General features: G+C 42.2%; 2 protein-coding genes across 2 annotated transcripts in view; one reads left to right on the forward strand and one right to left on the reverse strand.

Annotated features, from left to right (window-relative positions):
• Window positions 1-1,307, reverse strand: part of TRAPPC12 (trafficking protein particle complex subunit 12) — a 114,785-nt gene extending 113,478 nt beyond the window's left edge. Inside the window, exon 1 of the mRNA XM_060187033.1 lies at window positions 1,172-1,307. The gene's annotated coding sequence lies outside the window, so the exon portion shown is untranslated. The remainder of the gene's footprint in view (window positions 1-1,171) is intronic.
• A 4,205-nt stretch (window positions 1,308-5,512) lies between these two features.
• The window catches only part of EIPR1 (EARP complex and GARP complex interacting protein 1), a 208,610-nt gene continuing 193,810 nt past the window's right edge, over window positions 5,513-20,312 (forward strand). Inside the window, exon 1 of the mRNA XM_007518928.3 lies at window positions 5,513-5,664. Within this exon, the coding sequence (XP_007518990.1) occupies window positions 5,623-5,664 (42 nt within the window). The 5' untranslated portion in view covers window positions 5,513-5,622. The remainder of the gene's footprint in view (window positions 5,665-20,312) is intronic.

Raw genomic sequence — 20,312 nt, forward strand, 5'->3', positions numbered from 1 at the left:
TGCACTACTAAGGACAGAATTGCAATTATAATGGTGGGGCAGAGTGGCAACACTCTTGAAGTGGTGAAGGTTGGGTTAGAAATTACAGAATGTAAAAGCTGAATAAAAATGCTGCAATTACACTATCCTATTTGCTTCGTCTCTTTTTTCACTCCATCATATAGAGGGTATGACTCATTGTCTGCCATTAATACTACCTTCTGACTTTATGAAAAGAAACAAAGGTAAAGCATTTGAACTCAAAGACACTACATCTTGAAGCAGAAACTGTAGGTCCAAGGAAATGTTTCACTGGGCTAAATTTTTGTGACCAAGAGAGGGAAAACCAGGAACATTTTACAACACACCTCTGATCCTTTAGCTTCTTTAGAAATAAGTATGTTTTTTGTCATGTGTGTTCCTTGCTGCAGGAGGGATCATCGGAGGTGTGCAATAACAGCCACTATCTTCTACACAATGCCTTAGGAGCCTCTGCATAAGTTATTTCATACTGCCCTCACAATAATGAGTGTTTGGCTGAGCAGGTTATTATTATTATTCTGTTACCAGAGCACTGCTCAGCTCTGGTTTATGGTGGGTGGTGCAGGGGATTGAACCTGGGACTTTGGAGCCTCAGGCATGGGAGTCTGTTTGCATAACCATTATGCTATCTACCCCTGCTGAGCAGGTTATTATAAACGTCTTTCTATAGAAGATTAAAGTAGAAGGAAGAGAAGTTAAAAATCCAGCTGGTTGGTCATCCAGTGCCAGAGCTGGGACATAGATTCCGGGTTCTTCTCTTGTTCTTCTGGGGTGAGCACCTGCGTGCTCCCCACCCCCGGGTGTCCGCCAATGGCTGCCCCAGTGAAGTGGGCACACAGGAAGCCAACGCTGTTGACAGGTCAGTCACCACAGCGCCTCGGGAAAGGCAGTGGAGAGGCAGGCTGGGGGTGGCATGTCCCCTACGAAGGATTGGGGAGAAAGCCCCCCCAACATGAGGAGCTGATGAGAAGAAAGTCCCTCTAAAATCAGTCCGCCGAGGGAGGCGTCCCCTTGACAAGGAGTTCAGAAGATCCCTGGTGTGAAAAGTCCCCGGGAAGCAGAGCTCCAAGGGGCTGGGACTGGAGACTGGCGGGGATGAGGTTAGGGAAAGTATGACCCCCCTCCCTACAATCAGGGCCCTGATCCTCACCTGCCACCCACCCACTGGGGCTGGAAAGGGGGTCACAAGCTGCCAGGACCCGGGCGCAGGAAGAAGGTGCAGCCAGCCAGGAAGGATCCACTTTAGAGCAGCTCTGACTGTGGCTTCTGCGCCGGCGCGCACTGATTCTGACGTCTCCACTCCTGCGCAAGCCCAGTGCGGAGGTCGAAGTTGTAATAGTTATGGGCGGAAGTGCGGCGCGTTTCCTGTTCTTGTGATAGGCGGAGATTGAGTTCCTAGATGGCAGGGGCAGGTCTCTGGGGAAACAGAAAGGCACCTCTTTTACCTTCGTATGGTAATGTTCTGATTTGGACGGGCCACAGGCAAGCCTTTTGTAGTGGGGCAGGTGAAAGGGATGTTAATCTCTTAATTACTGACCAAAGCACAGAAGAAATACATATTTTCAGAAATTTGTCATTGTGTCTGTTACTTTCTACTACTAATGATAAAGATGGTAGTAATAGTAGTAATGGGTGCATAGATTTAATTCAGAGGTTTGAAGATCCCTCGTCCTCTTAACCCTGACACTTAATCTCAGGCAAATGGAGCCTTTGAGTGGGATTTCCGTTTTATTTTATTTATTATTTTATGTTGATATTATTTTACGTAGTATTGCCCAGTCCTGACTTAATACTGGTGCTGAGGTTTGCCCCCTGGGATTCCATGGACTTCCAGTTCTTTGCTTTTTAAAAAGTATTAAAAAATATTTTTGTTTATTTATTTACTTTTTTATTAGTGGAGACAGAAATTGAGAGGGGAGGGAGAGAGACAGAGAGACACTTGAAGCCCTGCCTCACCACTACAGGTAGGGACCAGGGGCTTAAACCTGGGTCCTTGAACATTGTAATGTGTGCGCTTAAACAGGTGCGCCACCACCTGGCCCCTAAAATATTTTTATTTATTATTGGATTGAGACAGAGAAATTAAGAGGGAAGACAGAGATAGAGAGGAAGAGAGCAGCCCTGATTCGCCACTCATAAAACTTCCCCCTGCAGGTAGGGATCAGGGACTTGAACCTGGCTCCTTTCTCGTTGTAGTGTGAGCACTTAATCAGGTGTGGCACTTTGCTGTTTTTAATGACTTAAACTTTTTAAATTTGTTTTTGGTAAAAAAGAACAATATATATATTATATGTATGACCTGATGTTGAATTTATACCTTATGAATGCATACTTTGTGAAATGATTAATACAACTGAACTCATTAACATATCCCTCACTCTGTGTGTGTGTGTGTGTGTGTGTGTGTGGTGAGAATACTTCAGATATACTCTACATAAATTTCAAGTACAGAATTATTAGCTATAGTCAAATTAGGCTTCCAGAACTTAAATTCTTTAGTATTATCTTTATTTATTGGATAGAGACAGCCAGAAATCAAGAAGGAAGGGGTAATAAGGAGAGAAATAGACACCTGCAGAGCTTTCCTTGTGTGGGTGGGGACTGGGAGCCTGAACCCGGGTCCTTGAGCGTTTTTACATGTGTGCTCTAGCAGGTGCACCACCACCCAGCCCCCAGAACTTAAACTTTTTAATTGAAAGCTTGTATCGTTTGAGTAATATCTCCAACACTTTCTACCCATAGCCTGTGGTAACTATCATTTTACTCTCTTTCTTTTTTTAAGATTTTATTTATTTATGAGAAAGATAGGAGAGAGAAAGAACCAGACACCACTCTGGCACATGTGCTGCTGGGGCTTGAACTCGGGACCTCATGCTTGAGAGTCCAAAGCTTTACTACTGCACCACCTCCTGAACCACTTTACTCTCTTTCTTAGCTTAATGCTTTTTATTTTTATTTTTGCTCTTGTCAGTTCAATAATAATTTTTAAGAAAGTGTCTGGTTTATTTAACTTAGCAGTGTCCTTTAAGTTTGCCCATGTTATTGTAAATGGGAATATATTTTTTCATGCTGAATAATATTCATAGTGTATGTATGTGATATATATATATATATATATATATATATATATATATCAGCCATAAATCTAGAGGGAAGGGGTAATAGGGAGAGCGACAGAGAAACACCTGCAACACTGCTTCACTTCTTGCAAAGCTTTCCCCCTGCAGGTGGGGACCAGGGGCTTGAACCCAGGTCCTTGTGTATTGTAACATGTGCACTCAACCAGATGAGCCACCACCTGGCCACTATGCTATTCTTTTTTAAATTTTTATTTATAAAAAGGAAACACTGACAAAAAAACCATAGGATAAGAGGGGTACACATAATTCCCACCACCAGAACTCCGTATCCCATTCCCTCCCCTGATAGCTTTCCTATTCTTTATCCACCTTTCCCATATTTGTGTATATAATTCTGTATGTGCCCACTGACATTTTTGTCCTTTCCACTGTTGTTGGACACAAGTCTTTCCATATCCTCGCTACTGTCAATAATACTGCAGTGAATTTGGGAATGCAGATAATATTTTAAGTTGGTGGTTTTATTTTCTTTAACTCAAAAGTCAGAGTGTGTGGCCCAGGAAGTAGCATAGTGGATGAAGCATTGAATTCTAAGCAAGAAGTCCTGAATTTGATTCTCGTCTTTGCATGTGTCATAGGATTCCCTGCTTCTTTCCCTGCCCCCAACCAGGTGTTCATGAATAATTTTTCTTTTTTTTTTTAAGTGGGATTTCTAGGTCATTAGAAAATTTGTTTTTCATTGTTTGAGAAACTTTCACACTTCTTTCTTTTTAAAATTGTTTAATTATATTTACTTATTGGATAGAGACAATCAGAATTCAAGAAGGAAGGGGTAAGAGAGAGAGAGATACAGAGAGACACTTGCAGCACTAATTCATCATTTGCAAAGCTGTCCCCCTGCAGGTGGAGACTGGAGGCTTGAAACTGGAGTCCTAGTGCATTGTAACATGTGCTCTCAACAAGGTGTGTCACCATCCAGCTCCCACACTTTTTCATAATGGTTGTGCTACTGCACTATTTCACAGTCCCACCTAAAATGCAATAGAGTTGTTTTTCTTCACATTCTCCTGTCAATGTCCAGTAGAACTTTCCTTCAGCCCTCAGGGTTCTTGAGCAAACAAATAAACATATAGGAGAATTGGATCAAACTTACATACGTATGGAGAATTAACATAGCTGAGGGTTTATATCGTGAGATAAAAAATGGGTTAGTGGTCAAGGGTGTCAAGGAGAGACAAGAAACATGACAAAGAAGGGGGTGACATGACAAAATCTTATCTCTAGATGTTTGCCTTACTTTTAAGTTAGATTTGTCCAGTAAAAGGTGATTTCTGTAGGACTCCCTAAATTTTAGTAATTTGCACCCCTTGAGATTACAGTTCTCTTCCCTGCCCCATCCACACTAACTCAAAATGACCATAGTTCCACACACGAAAGTGAAATGTATTGGGAAAAATGTGCTCTAAACATTTTGGGAAAAGCCCATCTGAATACGTTTGACTTACAGTAATCACCACCACTCTAGGTTGCTATTACCATAGAAGTTATGGTAATTGTTTATTTTGACTTTGATTTGCATTCCTTTAATAATAATGCAGAACATCTTTTCATACATACACATCTGTTTCATAGCCAACCCTTTGTCATGAGATCAACTAAAAGCAGGGGAAAAATGTTCTAAGTTTACATAGATGGAGGGGTACTTGGTTCAGGTCAGTGGAATCTAGGAAGGGACTGGGGGTGGTTTCATGTAGTGTCATTCCCGTCTGTCAAAAAACACTTTCAAGTATCAAGGCATTTTAAAAGTACAGCTGTGCCATCTTCAGAAGATTCTCCCCAATAGAACTCCCCCGTGAGACACAAGTGAATAAAATAGTGGCAGTTGTGTGGTGTCAGCGTGGACAGTGTGATCCGTTGCTACCAAGCTTGGAGCCAGGGGCAACAACTACGGTGACCTTAGACTTTATTAATCCTGGGCCAGCCTGAATCTGATGCATTAACATGTATCTTAGTTCTCTAACTTACTACCTTTTTTGCACTCATGCGTCTCTGAATTTTCTTTATCTGTACAGTGGAAGTTGGATACCTTGGTGTTAAGGGTGCGCCGAAAAAAAAATTTAAGCAGTACATAAAACTCTGCATTTTATATGGCGTTAGTACTGCTGTTTGGGAAAGAATTAACGATAACAAAAACGACAAGGTCCCAGCCGTTAGTGAGAAATTCTGGGGCCCAGGGACAGAGGAAGGTCCAAAAAGATCACATTTGAGCTGGAGACTGAGGACGCCAGGTCCGAGGGCCGCGGGTGAACTAGTGGGCATGCGCGGAGAGCTCAGTGTCACTGTCATTGGCCACCAAAACAGAGCGTATTGATGACACAGAAGGAAAACACAGGAAGTGAGCCCTACGGAAACCGAGGTGGACCATTAACGATCCGAATTCGGCGTCGCCGGGCGGGAGGGAATGAATGGGCACTGATCTGGGGCTTTCGGTGTTGGTTTCAGGTGTGTGAGCGACCGCAGCATGGAGGACGACGCGCCGGTCATCTACGGCCTGGAGTTTCAGGTGGGTCCCGCCGCTCCAGTGGTTTTCGGAGCGAGGCCCCGTGCGGGTGCCGCGATCCACCTGTGCACCTGAGGACACTGGGCTAAAGGACGTGGTCCTGCTCGTGAGCTGATGATGTCCTTGTAGCCACCCTACCGGAGCATCCCAGATTTGGAAATGCCCCTCCGCCTGCTCTCTTGTCTGATCTTATTCTCGCTACTCACTTAGGTGTACTTAGGTGGTGGTTCCGTTTCCCTGTCAAACTTTGCAATGAGAAGGGGCAGTAGAATTAACCTTACTAGTGTTGAGTCCCTAGAATTACTGTGCAACTCCTGAGGTTTAAATATTGATAGAGCATTTACTAGCCGTGCAACCTTGGACCTCAGTTTTTCCTTGCCAGTGAAAAAGGTTTACCTGCTGTGGCTGTAGCATAGTAACTGAATGAGTTAATATGTTTAATTCCGGCACTTAGAATAGTACCTCTTACACGATAAGCATCCACAAATGTTGTTCTTACAGATAAATCCCATCAAAGGTATCTTTAAGTGTCCTATGTTACAGGATTTGACAGTTGACTGTCACACAAGATTGGTAGCTTAACTGCTAGTTAACCATAAAGTTATACTGCTTTTTCTTAACAAGGTATACACATGGGGTGTATATATGAAAGGCTCATGCAGATAAGAGGATCCATGATCTTATACTATCTAAAGTGTACATCCTCGTCCAGTGCTACTCAGTAAATTTTAAGATTACTAATTTATTAATGAGAGAAATGAGAGAGAGATATGGAGAGAGAAAAAGACAAAGACAATTGGACATCACTCTGGTACATATGCTGTGGGAGACTGAACTTGGAAGCTCAAGCTTCAGAGTTCAAACATGTTATCTATTGCACCACCTCTCAGATCATTACGAAATAACTACCTGACCTCATTAAAGTACCTCCTAAGTTACTCAAAGATTGTAATGTTCTCTGCTAGATCTTTGAGTTGAGGAAAATGTTATTTCCTGGGATTTGGCAAATTGATGGGATTGATTTGACTCCCATGCCAGATGTTTTGTCTGAATTTCTTCTTTCTCTGCAAACAAATAGTTTATTTCTGGCACTACTTTTCTTAAAATATTTTAATTTATTTATTATTGGATAGAGACAGAGACAAATTAAGAGGGGAGTGGGAAACAGAGAGGGAGAGTGACAGATACCTTCAGTTCTACTTCACTGCTCATGAAGCTTTCCCCCTGCACGTGGGGATCAGGGGCTTGAAACTGGGTCCTTGCTCACTAATGTGAGTGCTAAATTTTGTCGATAAGCTAAATGAGCATATGACAGAGAGTGACCTTATTTCTGACTCTCATAATAGTGAAGATGATGCAGGAGACCTTAGCTGTTTGCATGACACATGACATCGTGGAGCCTGCAGAAGACAGTGCTGGTCCCAGATTGGAAAATACTGAGGATAAGGAAGCCTTGGACACTCTGAGCAGTGGCAATGAAAGTGATGAGGATGATACTCCTAAGGATGTCTCTGACATGACCCCTGACAGCAGAGGGTCCCTGAAAGAAGACCCAGAGCAAGAAGCAAAAGATGAGGCTGCATTTGAGAACAAAAATGCAGAGGACTTGGGACCCAGGGATGAGAAGGTTCACTCTGAGACATCAGTGTCAGAGCTGTCTTCCAGACAGTCTCCTCCTCCTCCTCCTCCTTCTCCTTCTTCTTCTTTTAAATTTTTTATTTATAAAAAGGAAACATTGACAAAACCGTAGGATAAGAGGGGTACAACTTCCACACAGTTCCCACCACCAGACCTCTGTATCCCATCCCCTCCCCTGATAGCTTTCCTATTCTTTAACCCTCTGGGAATATGGACCCAAGATCATTGTGGGATGCAGAAGGTTGAAGGTCTGGCTTCTGTAATTGCTTCCCCGCTTCTTCTTCTAGCGTTTGCCCTTCTTCCGTAGCCAGTCAACAGCGTCAGGTTGAGCCTGATGTAAAGTTTCGAGACCTCCTTTGAATCTGGAGAGGTGGCAGTCATTGACTATGTGGGTCATAGTCTGTCTGTAGCCGCAGGGGCAGTTCGGGTCATCTCTGGCTCCCCAGCGATGGAACATAGCGGCACACCGGCCATGGCCTGTTCCATAGCGATTGAGGAGGACCCAATCATAATGTGCTAAGTCAAAGCCGGGTTGACGCTTACAGGGGTCTGTGATGAGGTGTTTGTTCTTTACCTCGGCTGACTGCTTCCCCGCTGAACATGGGCATTGGCAGGTCGATCCATACTCCCAGCCTTCCAGACAGTCTTCTGATGATGAGTCCATCCCTGTGTGCACCATTTTCAGCCAGGCCAGTCAAGCAGACTCCCAGTCACCCCTGTTCCTACTGGATGGGTTTGAATCTCAGATGGTGAAATCTCCCAGCTACACGTATCTCTCTGTCTCTCTCCTTTATATCTCCCTTCCCTCTTGATTTCTGGATATCTCTATCTAATAAATGACTAAAGAATAATAAAAACGTAATACTTCCTATAGTCATCCTTTAGATTCCCAGCATGTTTATTCATTTATTTTCCCCGGGGCTAAATCCCTGCTTCTTGATCTTGTTAGATCTGTTTTAACACTTCTAACCCAGTTTTCACCCTTTCTGGGGTTTTGTATAGTTTGATTTTCCATACTTAAAAAAAAATTGGATAGAGACAACTTTTTCAGTTTTCTAACCATACAGGCATTGCTACTATTGATTTAAATAGGATACTGTGACTTCATTTTCTTTTTGTTAATACAACTTTTCGTTTCCTCCATGAATGTAAATACTTCCTTTCTTTAGTTGTTTTGTTTTTATTTACCTTCATTTGTTAATTTCCTGGCCTCTCATTCATAAGTCTTAACCATCTTGTCACCAGCTCTGCAGAGTCAAGTGTTGTGATTTTTTCTGTGGTTGACTTGCCAGATTCCCATAATTTGTGTTGCTTTGTTTTCCTGGAAACATCCTCCTTGTAGTTCCCATCCCTGCTTCTTGCTCTTGTTTTAACACTTTCAACTCAGTTTTAATCCTTTCTGGGGAGTCCCCCCCCCCCCCCCCTTACTAGAGCACTGCTCAAGTCTGGCTTATGGTGGTGCTGGGGATTGAACGTGGAACCTCTGGTGCCTCAGGCATGAAAGACTTTGCATAACCATTGTGCTGTATCCCCAGCTCCTTTCTGGGGTTTTGTATTGTTTTATTTTCCATACTTAATTTTTTTTCTTTGAATGGAGACAGAATTTAAGAAGAAAGGGGATAGAGAGATGGTACTATTTCACCATTCATGAAGTTTCTCCCCTACAGGAGGGAATCAGAGACCTGAACCCAGTTCCATGCACACTGTAATATGTGTGTTCAATCATGTGTAAGGATCCTGGTTTGAGCCTCCGGCTCCCCACCTGCAGGGGAGTCGCTTCACAGGTGGTGAAGCAGGTCTGCAGGTGTCTATCTATCTCTCCCCCTCTGTCTTCCCTTCCTCTCCATTTCTCTCTGTCCTATGTAACAACAACGACATCAATAACAACAACAATAATAACTACAACAACAATGAAAAAACAAGGGCAACAAAAGGAAAAATAAGTAAATATAAAAAAATTAAAAATATATATTGGTCAATGCCCTTGTCTTTTTTATTATTATTATTTTTTTAGAATTTATTTATTTATTTATGAGAAAGATAGGAGGAGAGAAAGAACAAGACATTATTCTGGTACATGTGCTGCTGGAGATCGAACTCAGGACCTCATGATTGAGAATCCAATGCTTTATCCACTACGCCACCTTCCGGACCATGCCCTTGTCTTTTAAATCAGATAAGAGGATGGGCTGGCACAGTAGCTCAACTGGTAGAATGCAGAACTTGCATGCCTGAGATTCCTGATGCCATCTTTGTGTGCTGAAGTGGTGCTCTGGTTCCCCCTGCATAACCATCTCCCATGCCCCATGTGAAACTATCCCGATCCTGTAGAATATAAATAAAATAAATGAAATAATTTTGACTCAGATAGGAAGAAAATCAAATTCTACCATGTAGGTATAGCCTCGCCCCTGTATTATGGATAAATAGTGGGGACTGGAAGCCCAGATGGATTATATCCCTAAAGAGAGATGGAACCAGGATGGCAACCTTGCTGTCTGACCTCAACCCCTAAGATGGCCTTGGCCTTCTCTTATGGTCTGTGTTTCACTTGTTATATGAAGGCATTTATGCTTAATTTTTTTGGATAAATGTTAAATATTTATAAGTAGAAGGGATCAGGGTATCCTAAGGTAGTTTTTTGTTTTGTTTTGTTTTTAGCAATTCAGAATTTATGTGAGAAGCAGGGCAACCCCAGGAGTCAGTGAAAGCTGACACTGACAGAGTGTTCAAATAAGGGCTGCAGTGTTTACTGAGCTGGAACAATGCACTGAGGACAAGCTGCTATACTGGGTGTAAACAGGCTTTGAGAAACCTGTTACCTGAGTGGAAGATAAAGGTTCAGAGGTGGGGAGCATCTGGCTTTTCAAAATCTATGCCATGAGCAATCTGGAATGTGGCATGATGTCTAGAGGGTTGTACTTAAATGCATAAGGACCTGAGTTCAATCTCTGGTATATGCACAGTGATGCTCTGATCATCTCTCTCTTTATACCAGTCTTTTAAAAAAATATAAATTAATAAAATCTATGCTATGGTAAAACCACCCAGGTTTTGATACATCAAGAGGTTCTGTGGGTGAGGCAGGAAGTTCTCAAGAGTTACTATTCAGAGTGTGGTTCCCTGAGCAACAGAGACTTTGTTGTCAGAATCAGAATCTGCATTCTCAGGGGATTCCAATTAATTTGTACCATGGCTTGTTATACATGGCTTGTTGATGTGATGTTGGAGCTGGAAGGTGGAGGGTGTGGGAAATTTTGATGGGATCAAATGGGAGGGGTCCTTGACAGTGCTGAAAGTTTTGTTAGTACTGAGTAGCTGTATTTGGTTTTGAGGACTGTGATTATTTCAAGTCGTATACTTTGACTTGAAAAATATTCTTGTGCTGAGCACAACACTAGATTGGACTTGACAGCTTGCGATCCAACATCAACAGGTCACTAGTATAAATACTATTCACTTACACCGTTGAGGTTAATGATACTTTAATGTTGATTAAAGATTTACATATGCTTTTCTGAATAGGTGATTGCTTCATTAAATGTTGTATGTGTTGATGTGTATAACCACAACTGTTTGCTCCTTTGTGGCAACATGTTTGGATTAGTGTTTTCTCCTTGTCATCACTGTCACTGTCCTTGTCCTCCTTGTTCTCCTTGTCTTTGTCTTCTTTTTTGTAGTCATCATCTTCCTCCTTTCTACTTCCATTTTATTAGGTAAATAATATTGTATGAGACAGTTGTCACATGAGTACAATTTATTTTTTTTTTGATTTATTTTTTATTTAAGAAAGGAAAAATTAACAAAACCATAGGGTAGGAGGGGTACAACTCCACACAATTCCTACCACCCAATCTCCATAACCCATCCCCTCCCCTGATAGCTTTCCCATTCTCTATCTCTCTGGGAGCATGGACCCAGGGTTGTTGTGGGTTGCAGAAGGTGGAAGGTCTGGCTTCTTTAATTGCTTCCCCGCTGAACATGGACGTTGACTGGTTAGTCCATACTCCCAATGAGTACAATTTCTTATCTCCCTGTAATAGGTGTCAGCACACCACTGCCACCATCAACTTAAAGACCCTGCACCATCATGCACCTGGTCATTTTCTAGTGTCTCCTTTGTCTCTCCTCACTGCTGGCCTCTTGTCTGCCTCCTCCTGTATCTTTTCATTTCTTCAGTGAACCTTTCTTTCTGTCTGTTTCTCTAGAATCTGAAGTGCAGTTGAACCAGGTCTATGATTAGGAATTCTTATGACACAGATATTGATTGTGAGTAGCTCTTGAGCTGTCTACCCTGGAGACTGACAGCTGGAGACTGTCCATAGTGCAGCTTAACTGCCCTCAGCATATCCCTCTGCTCTCAGAGCCAGGCTGCCTCCTGATGAAATGCCAGTGTCTCTCCTGCCCTGCTTGTCCTTCTTGAAGCATGTAGGTGGGAACAACTACCACTAACCCATGTCTATTGCTGATGCCATTTATTCCTGGTGTCTCCTCTGTAAGTGTGTGCTTCCATGGAGACCTGTGCTTTTTCTGGCTGTGTCCCATTCTCCTGCTCCTCTCATCACTGACTTCGTGTTTGTAGGTCTTCTCTTAATGCTCTGTTTTTGGATTAGAGATATTTCCACATTTCATTGGAAACAGAGTTTATGCTTCTGTCTTTTCATTCTTAGAGTTTGGGAGTGGGGGAGACATGAGGCCTTTGTTTGAAAATCTGAGGTATAAATTTGATTTGATAAAGTGGGTTTGGGTTACAGAGATTCATCACAGGAAAGGTGGTTAAAAGGTTATTAAAACATCCATTAAGCAAGGACTGAACAGGGTTGGTGGTAGGGATGGAGAGAAGGTATGGGGAAGCTAAGGATATGTTCAGTTGTTGGATGTGGTTAACTTAGGTTGGGGTTAGCTGGGAAATCTCTCATTTAAGTGACTGTAGTTCTAGGCAGGGGGGACTTCATCAGTTTGTTTAGTCTAACGTATTTGTGGGGATCCTGATGTTACAGCTCATCAGTGGACAGGAAATTTATATGGGAAACTCATCAGCCCAGTGGGAAAAGAAGCTTACTTAGAAGGAAAGTGTATGGAGAAGAGTTGAAATAGAAAAGTTGGTGGGGAAAACTGGAAAAGATAATGAGATGCAAAGGAGTCTAGTGATCAGAGGAAGGAGGGGCTCCCATGTCAGGGGACTGAAGCTTCAGGTTTGTCCTAGGGAGGGCAGCTCCAGGTTAGTCATTCAGGACCTGGTTACTGGAGGAGAGCAACTGTAAATTCTCTTGCTGATTGATAGGGACTGCGCTTGCTTGCACATGTAAGTAGAGCAAGGACAATACACATCAGTCTTGGGCACTGCAAGGAGCAGGTAGGGGCAGGTGTTAGCCCCATGCAGTGTTAAAAGGCTGACACTGGACTTCAAGCCATAACACTTGAAATAATGAATGAATGAATGAAGTGAAGCATGTTGTTAATAACACAATTATTTGAATTCAGAGATTTTTGTTTTCCTTTTCATGCCTTCCGGACATTTGTTTATTTATTTACTTTTATCACCAGTAGGGTTATTGCTGGGTTTAATACCTGCATGATGAATCCACCACTCTCTGTGGCCATCTATCCTCTCTCCTCTCCTCTCCTCTCCTCTCCTCTCCTCTCCTCTCCTCTCCTCTCCTCTCCTCTCCTCTCCTCTCCTCTCCTCTCCTCCCCTCCCCTCCCCTCCCCTCCCCTCCCCTCCCCTCCCCTCCCCTCCCCTCCCCTTCCCTTCCTTTCCCTTCTCTCTTTATTTGGTAGGACAGAGACAACTTAAGAGGGATGGGGAGATAGAGAAGAAGAGAGAAAGAGAGGCATATGTTGCACTACTTTACTACTTGTGGAGCTTTCCCCCTGCAAGTGGTGAGTGGGGGCTTGAACCTGGATCCTTTTGCATGGTAACAACATTCTAGATCTTTGATTTATTTATTTATTTATTTTTCTGGGTGGTGGTGGTGGTGGCGGTGATGGAGTGAGGTGAGGTGGAGGGAGGATGAGAAATAGATATTTAAGTAGCCCAGAATGAAGAAATTTCTTTCTTTTTCTTGTAGAAAACAATCTGTTAGAACCCTGAGAAGCTAATCTGCCTGGATAGAGCTGTGGTTTTCTCTAGTTTACTGGGATACAAGGTTAGAGCCTGTTCTGACCCTGTTCTGTCCCTGCTGTTTAAAACAAAAGTTTTCTCTGCCCACTCTTCTCCCAGTATGCCTGCATTGATCTCAGTGTGGTTCTGTGAGGGAGGGTTTTTGATAAAGAACTGTAACCAAGGTACCTGCTACCTGTTATTAAGTTGACCACTTTTCTTTCTCAGTGCTGTAAGTTAATGAGTATAATTTTGAGTTTCTCAAGGGAATTTTGTATACTTTGTTAATACTTATAGGCTCTGGTACCTGTGTCTCCTGCAAAAGTGGAAGCTGTCAAGGCATTTCTCGTGATTCTTCCCTCTTATGATCTCCAGTTGTTTCTTGCTGATTTGGTTCACTAGATAGTGACAATAGACCAAAAATACCATGTTATTGCTTTCTGAGAGCATGGAAAACACATGAGGGGGGCCAGGAGGTGGCTCATCTGGTAGAGTGTACATGTTACAACATGCAAGCCCCTAGCTCCCCAATCTTATACAGTATTTTTTAAATCAAATACATTACAATTTTTTTTTTTTAATTTTACCATTATAGCTAATTGTAAAGAACTAACAGGCTAACAACCACAACTCACTTTCAGCAATGAAATGTGCCCAGGAAAGGGACTATAATGCAGTGCTAAGGCAACATAAAGAGCACAGACCTCAGGAGGTCTAGGAGGTGATGCAGTAGATAAGGATCGACCTTCTCGTGGTGCATCTCGTGAGTACCCATTCATTGGGGAAACTGACGATCCTTCCTAGCCGACTGAATCCACATGGATCCCAGTCACTTTCAAAGCCAGCAACAAGCAGCTCCTGAAAGCTTTCAACCTGACCTGTTGACTGGCTACGGAAGAAGGGCAAACGCTAGAAGAAGAAGGCATTGGACTCTCAAGCCTGAGGTCCTGCGTTTGATCCCTGAGAGAACATATACCAGAGTGATGTCTGCTTCTCTCTCTTTCTTTTCTCCCTCTTTAATACAAAAATACAGTGTTAAACAAACAGATCCTGGGGCTGGGTCATGGCACACATGGTAGAGCACACATTACCATGGTTAAGAACCTAAGTTCAAGGGGACCAGGTGGTGGTGCACCTGGTTGAGTGCACATGTTGCAATGCACAAAGACCTGGGTTTGAGCCCCCAGTCCCCTTTTGCAGGGGGAAAGTTTCACAAGTGGTGAAGCAGGACTGCAGGTGTCTCTCTGTCTCTCTCCCTCTCCATCACCTCCTTCCCTCTTGATTTCTGGCTATCTCTATCCAATAAATACACAAAGATTAGAAAAAAAAAAAAAAGAAGAAGAAGAACCTAACTTCAAGCCCCAGGTCCTTATCTGTGGGGGAACTTAATGAGTGGTGAAGCAGTGCTGCAAAGTGTCTGTCTCTTTCTTTCTCTTTTATCCTCTCCCCCCACTCAATTTATTTTATCTATAAGGAAGGAAGGAAGGAAGGAAGAAAGGAAGGAAGAAGGGAAGGAAGGAAGAACATGGACACATGGAATTTCAGCTGGATTTAAGTTTGAACATCTGATGATTCTTTGTCTAGAAGTTTTTTGGCAGTGGCCAAGTAACCCAGTTTTTCTAATCCCCAGTGTCTTCATTTTTTCAATGGGAATAATATTATCCAACCTATCTTATCTACTTATTTGAATTATAAGAAAGAGCCCAGATAAAATATGGTGAAATATTTTGTGACTTTTTAATACTCTGAAGCTTTCATCATACTATATAAGAGGACCATTTGAACCCTTAAAAACCATCATTTTGACTAGTTTCAGAAAAGTCATTTTATCACTCATTTGCTTAATCAAAGATACAGAATTAGACACAGATACAGACAGATCTGTCACCAAAATGACTAGAGTTAAATTATTTTTATGGTTTTACCCAGTAGCAGTCTTGAGAGTGCTTACTATTAAACTTTTATGAGATTTCACTGTAATGTTAAAATATGTAGTTAGGGATATATATATATATATATATGTGATTATTATTATTATTATTTAATCAGAGCACTACTCAGCTCTGGCTTATGGTGGTGTGAGGGATTGAACCTTGGACTGTGGAGCCTCAGGCATGAGAGTCTCTTTGCATAACCATTATATTATTTACTCCCCCCACTGATGATTCTCCTCTTCTATGAGAAAAACTATATTTTCTATTTGTGTGAGAAGGAGGAAGGTAATTTTACACTATACTGCTTCATAAAAAACTGTAGCAGCTGTACTTTACCCACTCTGAAACAGATGATCTATTTAGATTTTTTTTTAAATTTTTGCATGTTTGCCATTATTCCTCTCCAGACTTGCAGTTCCTAGCTCTATAAACTTCTTGAGAATGAAGCAAATTGAATGCCGGTTGATTACTGTCACTCAGGTAGTTCTGCATCCCTGAATTGCTCTTCTTTCTCAGTATAGTAGCCATTAATACAATTAACTTCTTTGGGTTTTCATCTTTCACAAAGTGATGGCAGTTAGCCCTGCCTTCTGCCTGTGGCTGCATTTTGATAAATATTAATTTGCTCTAATATAGTCTTGGTGCCTATATTCTCTCCCATTTTTTTCCCTTTTTAATAGACAGAGAGAAATTGAGAAGGAAGGGAGAGGTACACAGGGAAGGAGAGAGACACCTGTAACAATGCTTCACTAAGCTCACTAAGCTTACTTCCTGCAGGTGGAGGGTAGAACCCTGTATACTGTAATGCATGTACTCTATTGGGTGTGTCATTGCCTGGATCCTGTACCTGCATTTTTGATAGTTGATCTTTTTTTTTAAAAAATATTTATTTATTTCCTTTTTGTTGCCCTTGTTGTTTTAATTGTTGTTATAGTTACTATTGTTGTTGATGTTACCATTGTTGGATAGGACAGAGAGAAATGGGGAGAGGAGGGGAAGACAGAGGGGGGAGAGAAAGATAGACACCTGCAGACCTGCTTCACCACCTGTGAAGCGACTCCCCTGCAGGTGGGGAGCCGGGGGTTCGAACCGGGATCCTTACACTGGTCCTTGTGCTTTGCTCCATCTGCGCTTAACGCATTGCACTGCTGCCTGACTCCCTCTTTTCTTTTTTTAAACTTTATTTAATTTGATAAGATAGAGAGAAATTGGGAGGGAGGGGGAACAGAGAAGGATAGAGAGAGACAGAGAGACACCATCAACACTGCTTCACTGCTTGTGAAACTTTACCTCTATAGGTGGGGACCAAGGGGCTTGAACCCAGGTCCTTGTGTATGGTAATATGTGCACTCAACCAGGTACACCATCACCTGGTGCCAATATTACACACTCTTTTTCAACCTCTTATTTTTTTAATATGCTTTCTTTGTTAATGAGAGGGATAGGAAGAGAGAGATACAGAGAGAGGGAGAGAGGGACAGGGAGAGGGAGAGAGAGAGAGAGAGAGACCAGTTATCACTCTAGTACATGTGCCACCAGGGTTTGAACTCAGGACCTCATGCCTGAGAGCCCAACACTATCCATTGCGCCACCTCCTGGACCACACAACCTCTTTATAATATCAGGAAAAGAAAACAAGAATGAAATAATTAGCTTATGTCCAAGTCTTTTTAAACTTCTGAAATATAAAATCATAGATGATGATTGAAATAAGCATATTTAATGAGATACAAGAATTAGAAACAGTGAAGATATTATGTAAGACATTGTGTGTGCTGTCTGCATTGTTCATTGAAGGCAGAACCATCTTATCTACAAATATTTTATGCAACTGAGAGAACATCACCTGAACTACGTATTTTTTTTGCTTTCCCCCTTTTTGTTGCCCTTGTTTTTTATTGTTGTTGCAGTTATTATTATTGTTGTTGTTGTTATTGATGTCATTGTTGGATAGGACAGAGAGAAATGGAGAGAGGAGGGGAAGATAGAGAGGAGGAGAGAAAGACACCTGCAGACCTTCTTCACTGCCTGTGAAGTGACTTCACAGCAGGTGGGGAGTTGGGGACTCAAACTGAGATCCTTAGGGCCGGTCTGCCAAGTGCGTTTAACTCGCTGTGCTACTGCCCAACCCCCCTGAACTACGTTTTAATAGTTGATGTTGTTGTGCCTTGACTTCTTTTTTAAAAATCTCCTTTGTTAATGAGTTACAAAATTATAATGGAACAATTCCACACCCTTCTCTCCACCAGAGTTCTGTCTCCCCATTTCCTCTGCTGGAAACTGCAGTCGTTCTCTCAAGATGACAGATATGGGTTGAATATTATTTCCATAACTATCTATATTAATATATATTTTCCAATTTTTTCTATGGTCCTGCTTTCTCTTCCTTTCTATGTCACACCTACTACTTCTGAGTGTCTTTCCCCTTTTTTTCTTCCTCTTCTCTTTCTGGGTTCTGATGGAATTGGAGATCAGAGCCCTCTGGTCATCTTCCCCTAACATTTATCCCTCTAGGGGTATGGACCAAAACTCTTTATAGCGTGAAGAAGGTGGAAGGTCTGGCATCTGTAATTGCTTCTCCATTGGACATGAGTGTGTGCTATGATTCTGAGGAAGGGTGAACACATGTGTGCTATGTCTATAATTCTAAGAGTGAAGCATGAAATTGCCATTTCCAAACCTTTATTTTGCTGTAGACAGAAAAAAGATCTTGCTATTTTTTCTCAACACTACCAGACAGATTAATTGGTCAGGGTGACTTTTTTTTTTTAAATAATTTTTTAAAGCATCAACATTTTAATGAAATTATTATTATTATCTTTACCGAAAGAGAGATCACAAGAACAGAGCACTGCTTAGCTATTTAATGCAGTGCTGGGGATCAAACTCAGGACCTAACACATGCAAAGTGTGTACTATACACTGAGCCACCTCTTTGCTTAGGAAAACTGTTAAGTAGTTTCTCTTACCCTGTTTTGCAAAGATTGAATCAAGAAGCAAATATATAGAAATTGGAAGTAACAGAGGACAAGGAAGATATACCCTCTTTCTAACTGCACATTGGGAGATGGGATGTGGAGAGAGGTGGCTGGCTGTGTATTGAATTGTGTGAGGTGCTCTTAATTTCTGTTGCTGTTCTAACACTTTAGACAACGTGGGTTTTAAAGAACTGCACATTACTTCTTATAGCCATGAGGTTAGAAGTCCAATAATCACAGAGCTAAAATCAAGGCAATGATAGCTATTCTGTTCCTTCCTGTTTACCACAGGAAGAACCACTGAACTTGCCTTCCTCTTATTCCTTGGTTTGTGGACTCCTTCCATCTTTGAAGTCAGTAGCAACAGCCTAAGTCAGACTGGTGAAATAGCTCATCTGGATAGTGGGCTGCTTTGCCATATAAGGAACTCAGGCTTGAGCCCAGTCCCCCCAGCATTGAAGGAAGCCTTGGTGCTATGATCTTTCACTCTCTTCTGCCTCTCTGTCTCTATCAAAACAAAACAAAACAAACAAATAAACACCACCACCAACAGCCCAGTCCTTCTCTAAGCTGCTCCTGTATCTTCCTCCATTTACCCAAGTTCTCCTCATATGACCCCCCCCCCCTTGATTTATCTTGTGTAGACACAGCTCTCTGAAACAACTTGGAAAGGGTTATTTATTTGTTTGTTTATCTTTTAGGGCATTATGTTACTGGTTATCTTTCTCCCTTACTACCTTCCATTCACTTTCCCTTCCATCCACCCTTCCTTCCTTTCTTCCCTCTCTCTCCAGGTCCGCCCCCCCCATTTCTTTCTTTCTTATTTATTTATTTGTTTATAAAAAGGAAACATTGACAAAACCATAGGGTAAGAGGGGTACAACTCCACACAGTCCCCACCACCAGAACTCCGTATCCCATCCCCTCCCCTGATAGCTTTCCTATTCTTTAAACCTCTGGAGTATGGACCCAAGGTCATTATGGGATGCAGAAGGTGGAAGGTCTAGCTTTGTAATTGCTTCTCCACTGAACATGGGTGTTGGCAGATCGACCCATACTCCCAGCCTGTCTCTCTCTTTCCCTAATAGGGTGGGGCTCTGGGAAAGCCAAGCTCCAGGACACATTGGTGGGGTCGTCTGTCCAAGGAAGCCTGGTCGGCATCCTGATGGCATCTGGAACCTGGTGGCTGAAAACAGAGTTAACATACAAAACCAAACAAATTGTTGATCAGTCATGAACTTAAAGGCTGGAATAGTGCAGATGAAGAGTCGAGGCATAGAGGCAGAGAGAGAGTGAAAGAGACCATACCAGCAAAGCTTCCTTCAGTGCAGCGGAGGTCTGAATTTGGGTCACACACATGGCAAAGCAGCAAGCTATCCAAGTGAGCTATTTTACTGGCCCAGAGAATTTCTTCATCTCAGGGACCTTCACTTAAAAAGCAAAAAACAAAGACAAACAAACAAACAAACAAAAACACACCAAATAAATAAAAACCAAAAACCCAGATAAAAAACCACTACTGCCAACAGCAACCAAGTTGTTGAAGAGTAAGCTCACCAGGTAAGGTGCATTTCTTGCCAGGTACCGGTGTTAATAAATGAGCACAGTATTTCTTTTATTTTTATTTTTTATTAGTGATTTACTAATGATTGACAAAATTGTTGGATAAGAGGGGTACAATTCCCACCACCAGAGTTCCATATCTCCTCCCCTCCATTGGGAGTTTCTTTATTCTCTGTCCCTCTGGGAGTATAGACCAAAGATCTTTATGGGGAGCAGAAGGTGGAAGGCCTACCTTCTGTAATTGCTTCTCTGTTGAACATGCGTGTTGACAGGTCAATCCATATTCCCAGCCTGTTTCTATCTTTTCCTACTGCAGTAGGGCTCTGGGGAGGTGGGGTTTCAGGACACATTGGTAAGGTTGTCTGCTCAGGGAAGTCATGTTGGCGTCATGGTAGCATCTGCAACTTGGTGGCTGAAAAGCATTAACATACAAAG

Source organism: Erinaceus europaeus, chromosome 3 (genome assembly GCF_950295315.1).
Source record: "Erinaceus europaeus chromosome 3, mEriEur2.1, whole genome shotgun sequence".
NCBI classification, from domain to species: Eukaryota; Metazoa; Chordata; class Mammalia; order Eulipotyphla; family Erinaceidae; genus Erinaceus; species Erinaceus europaeus.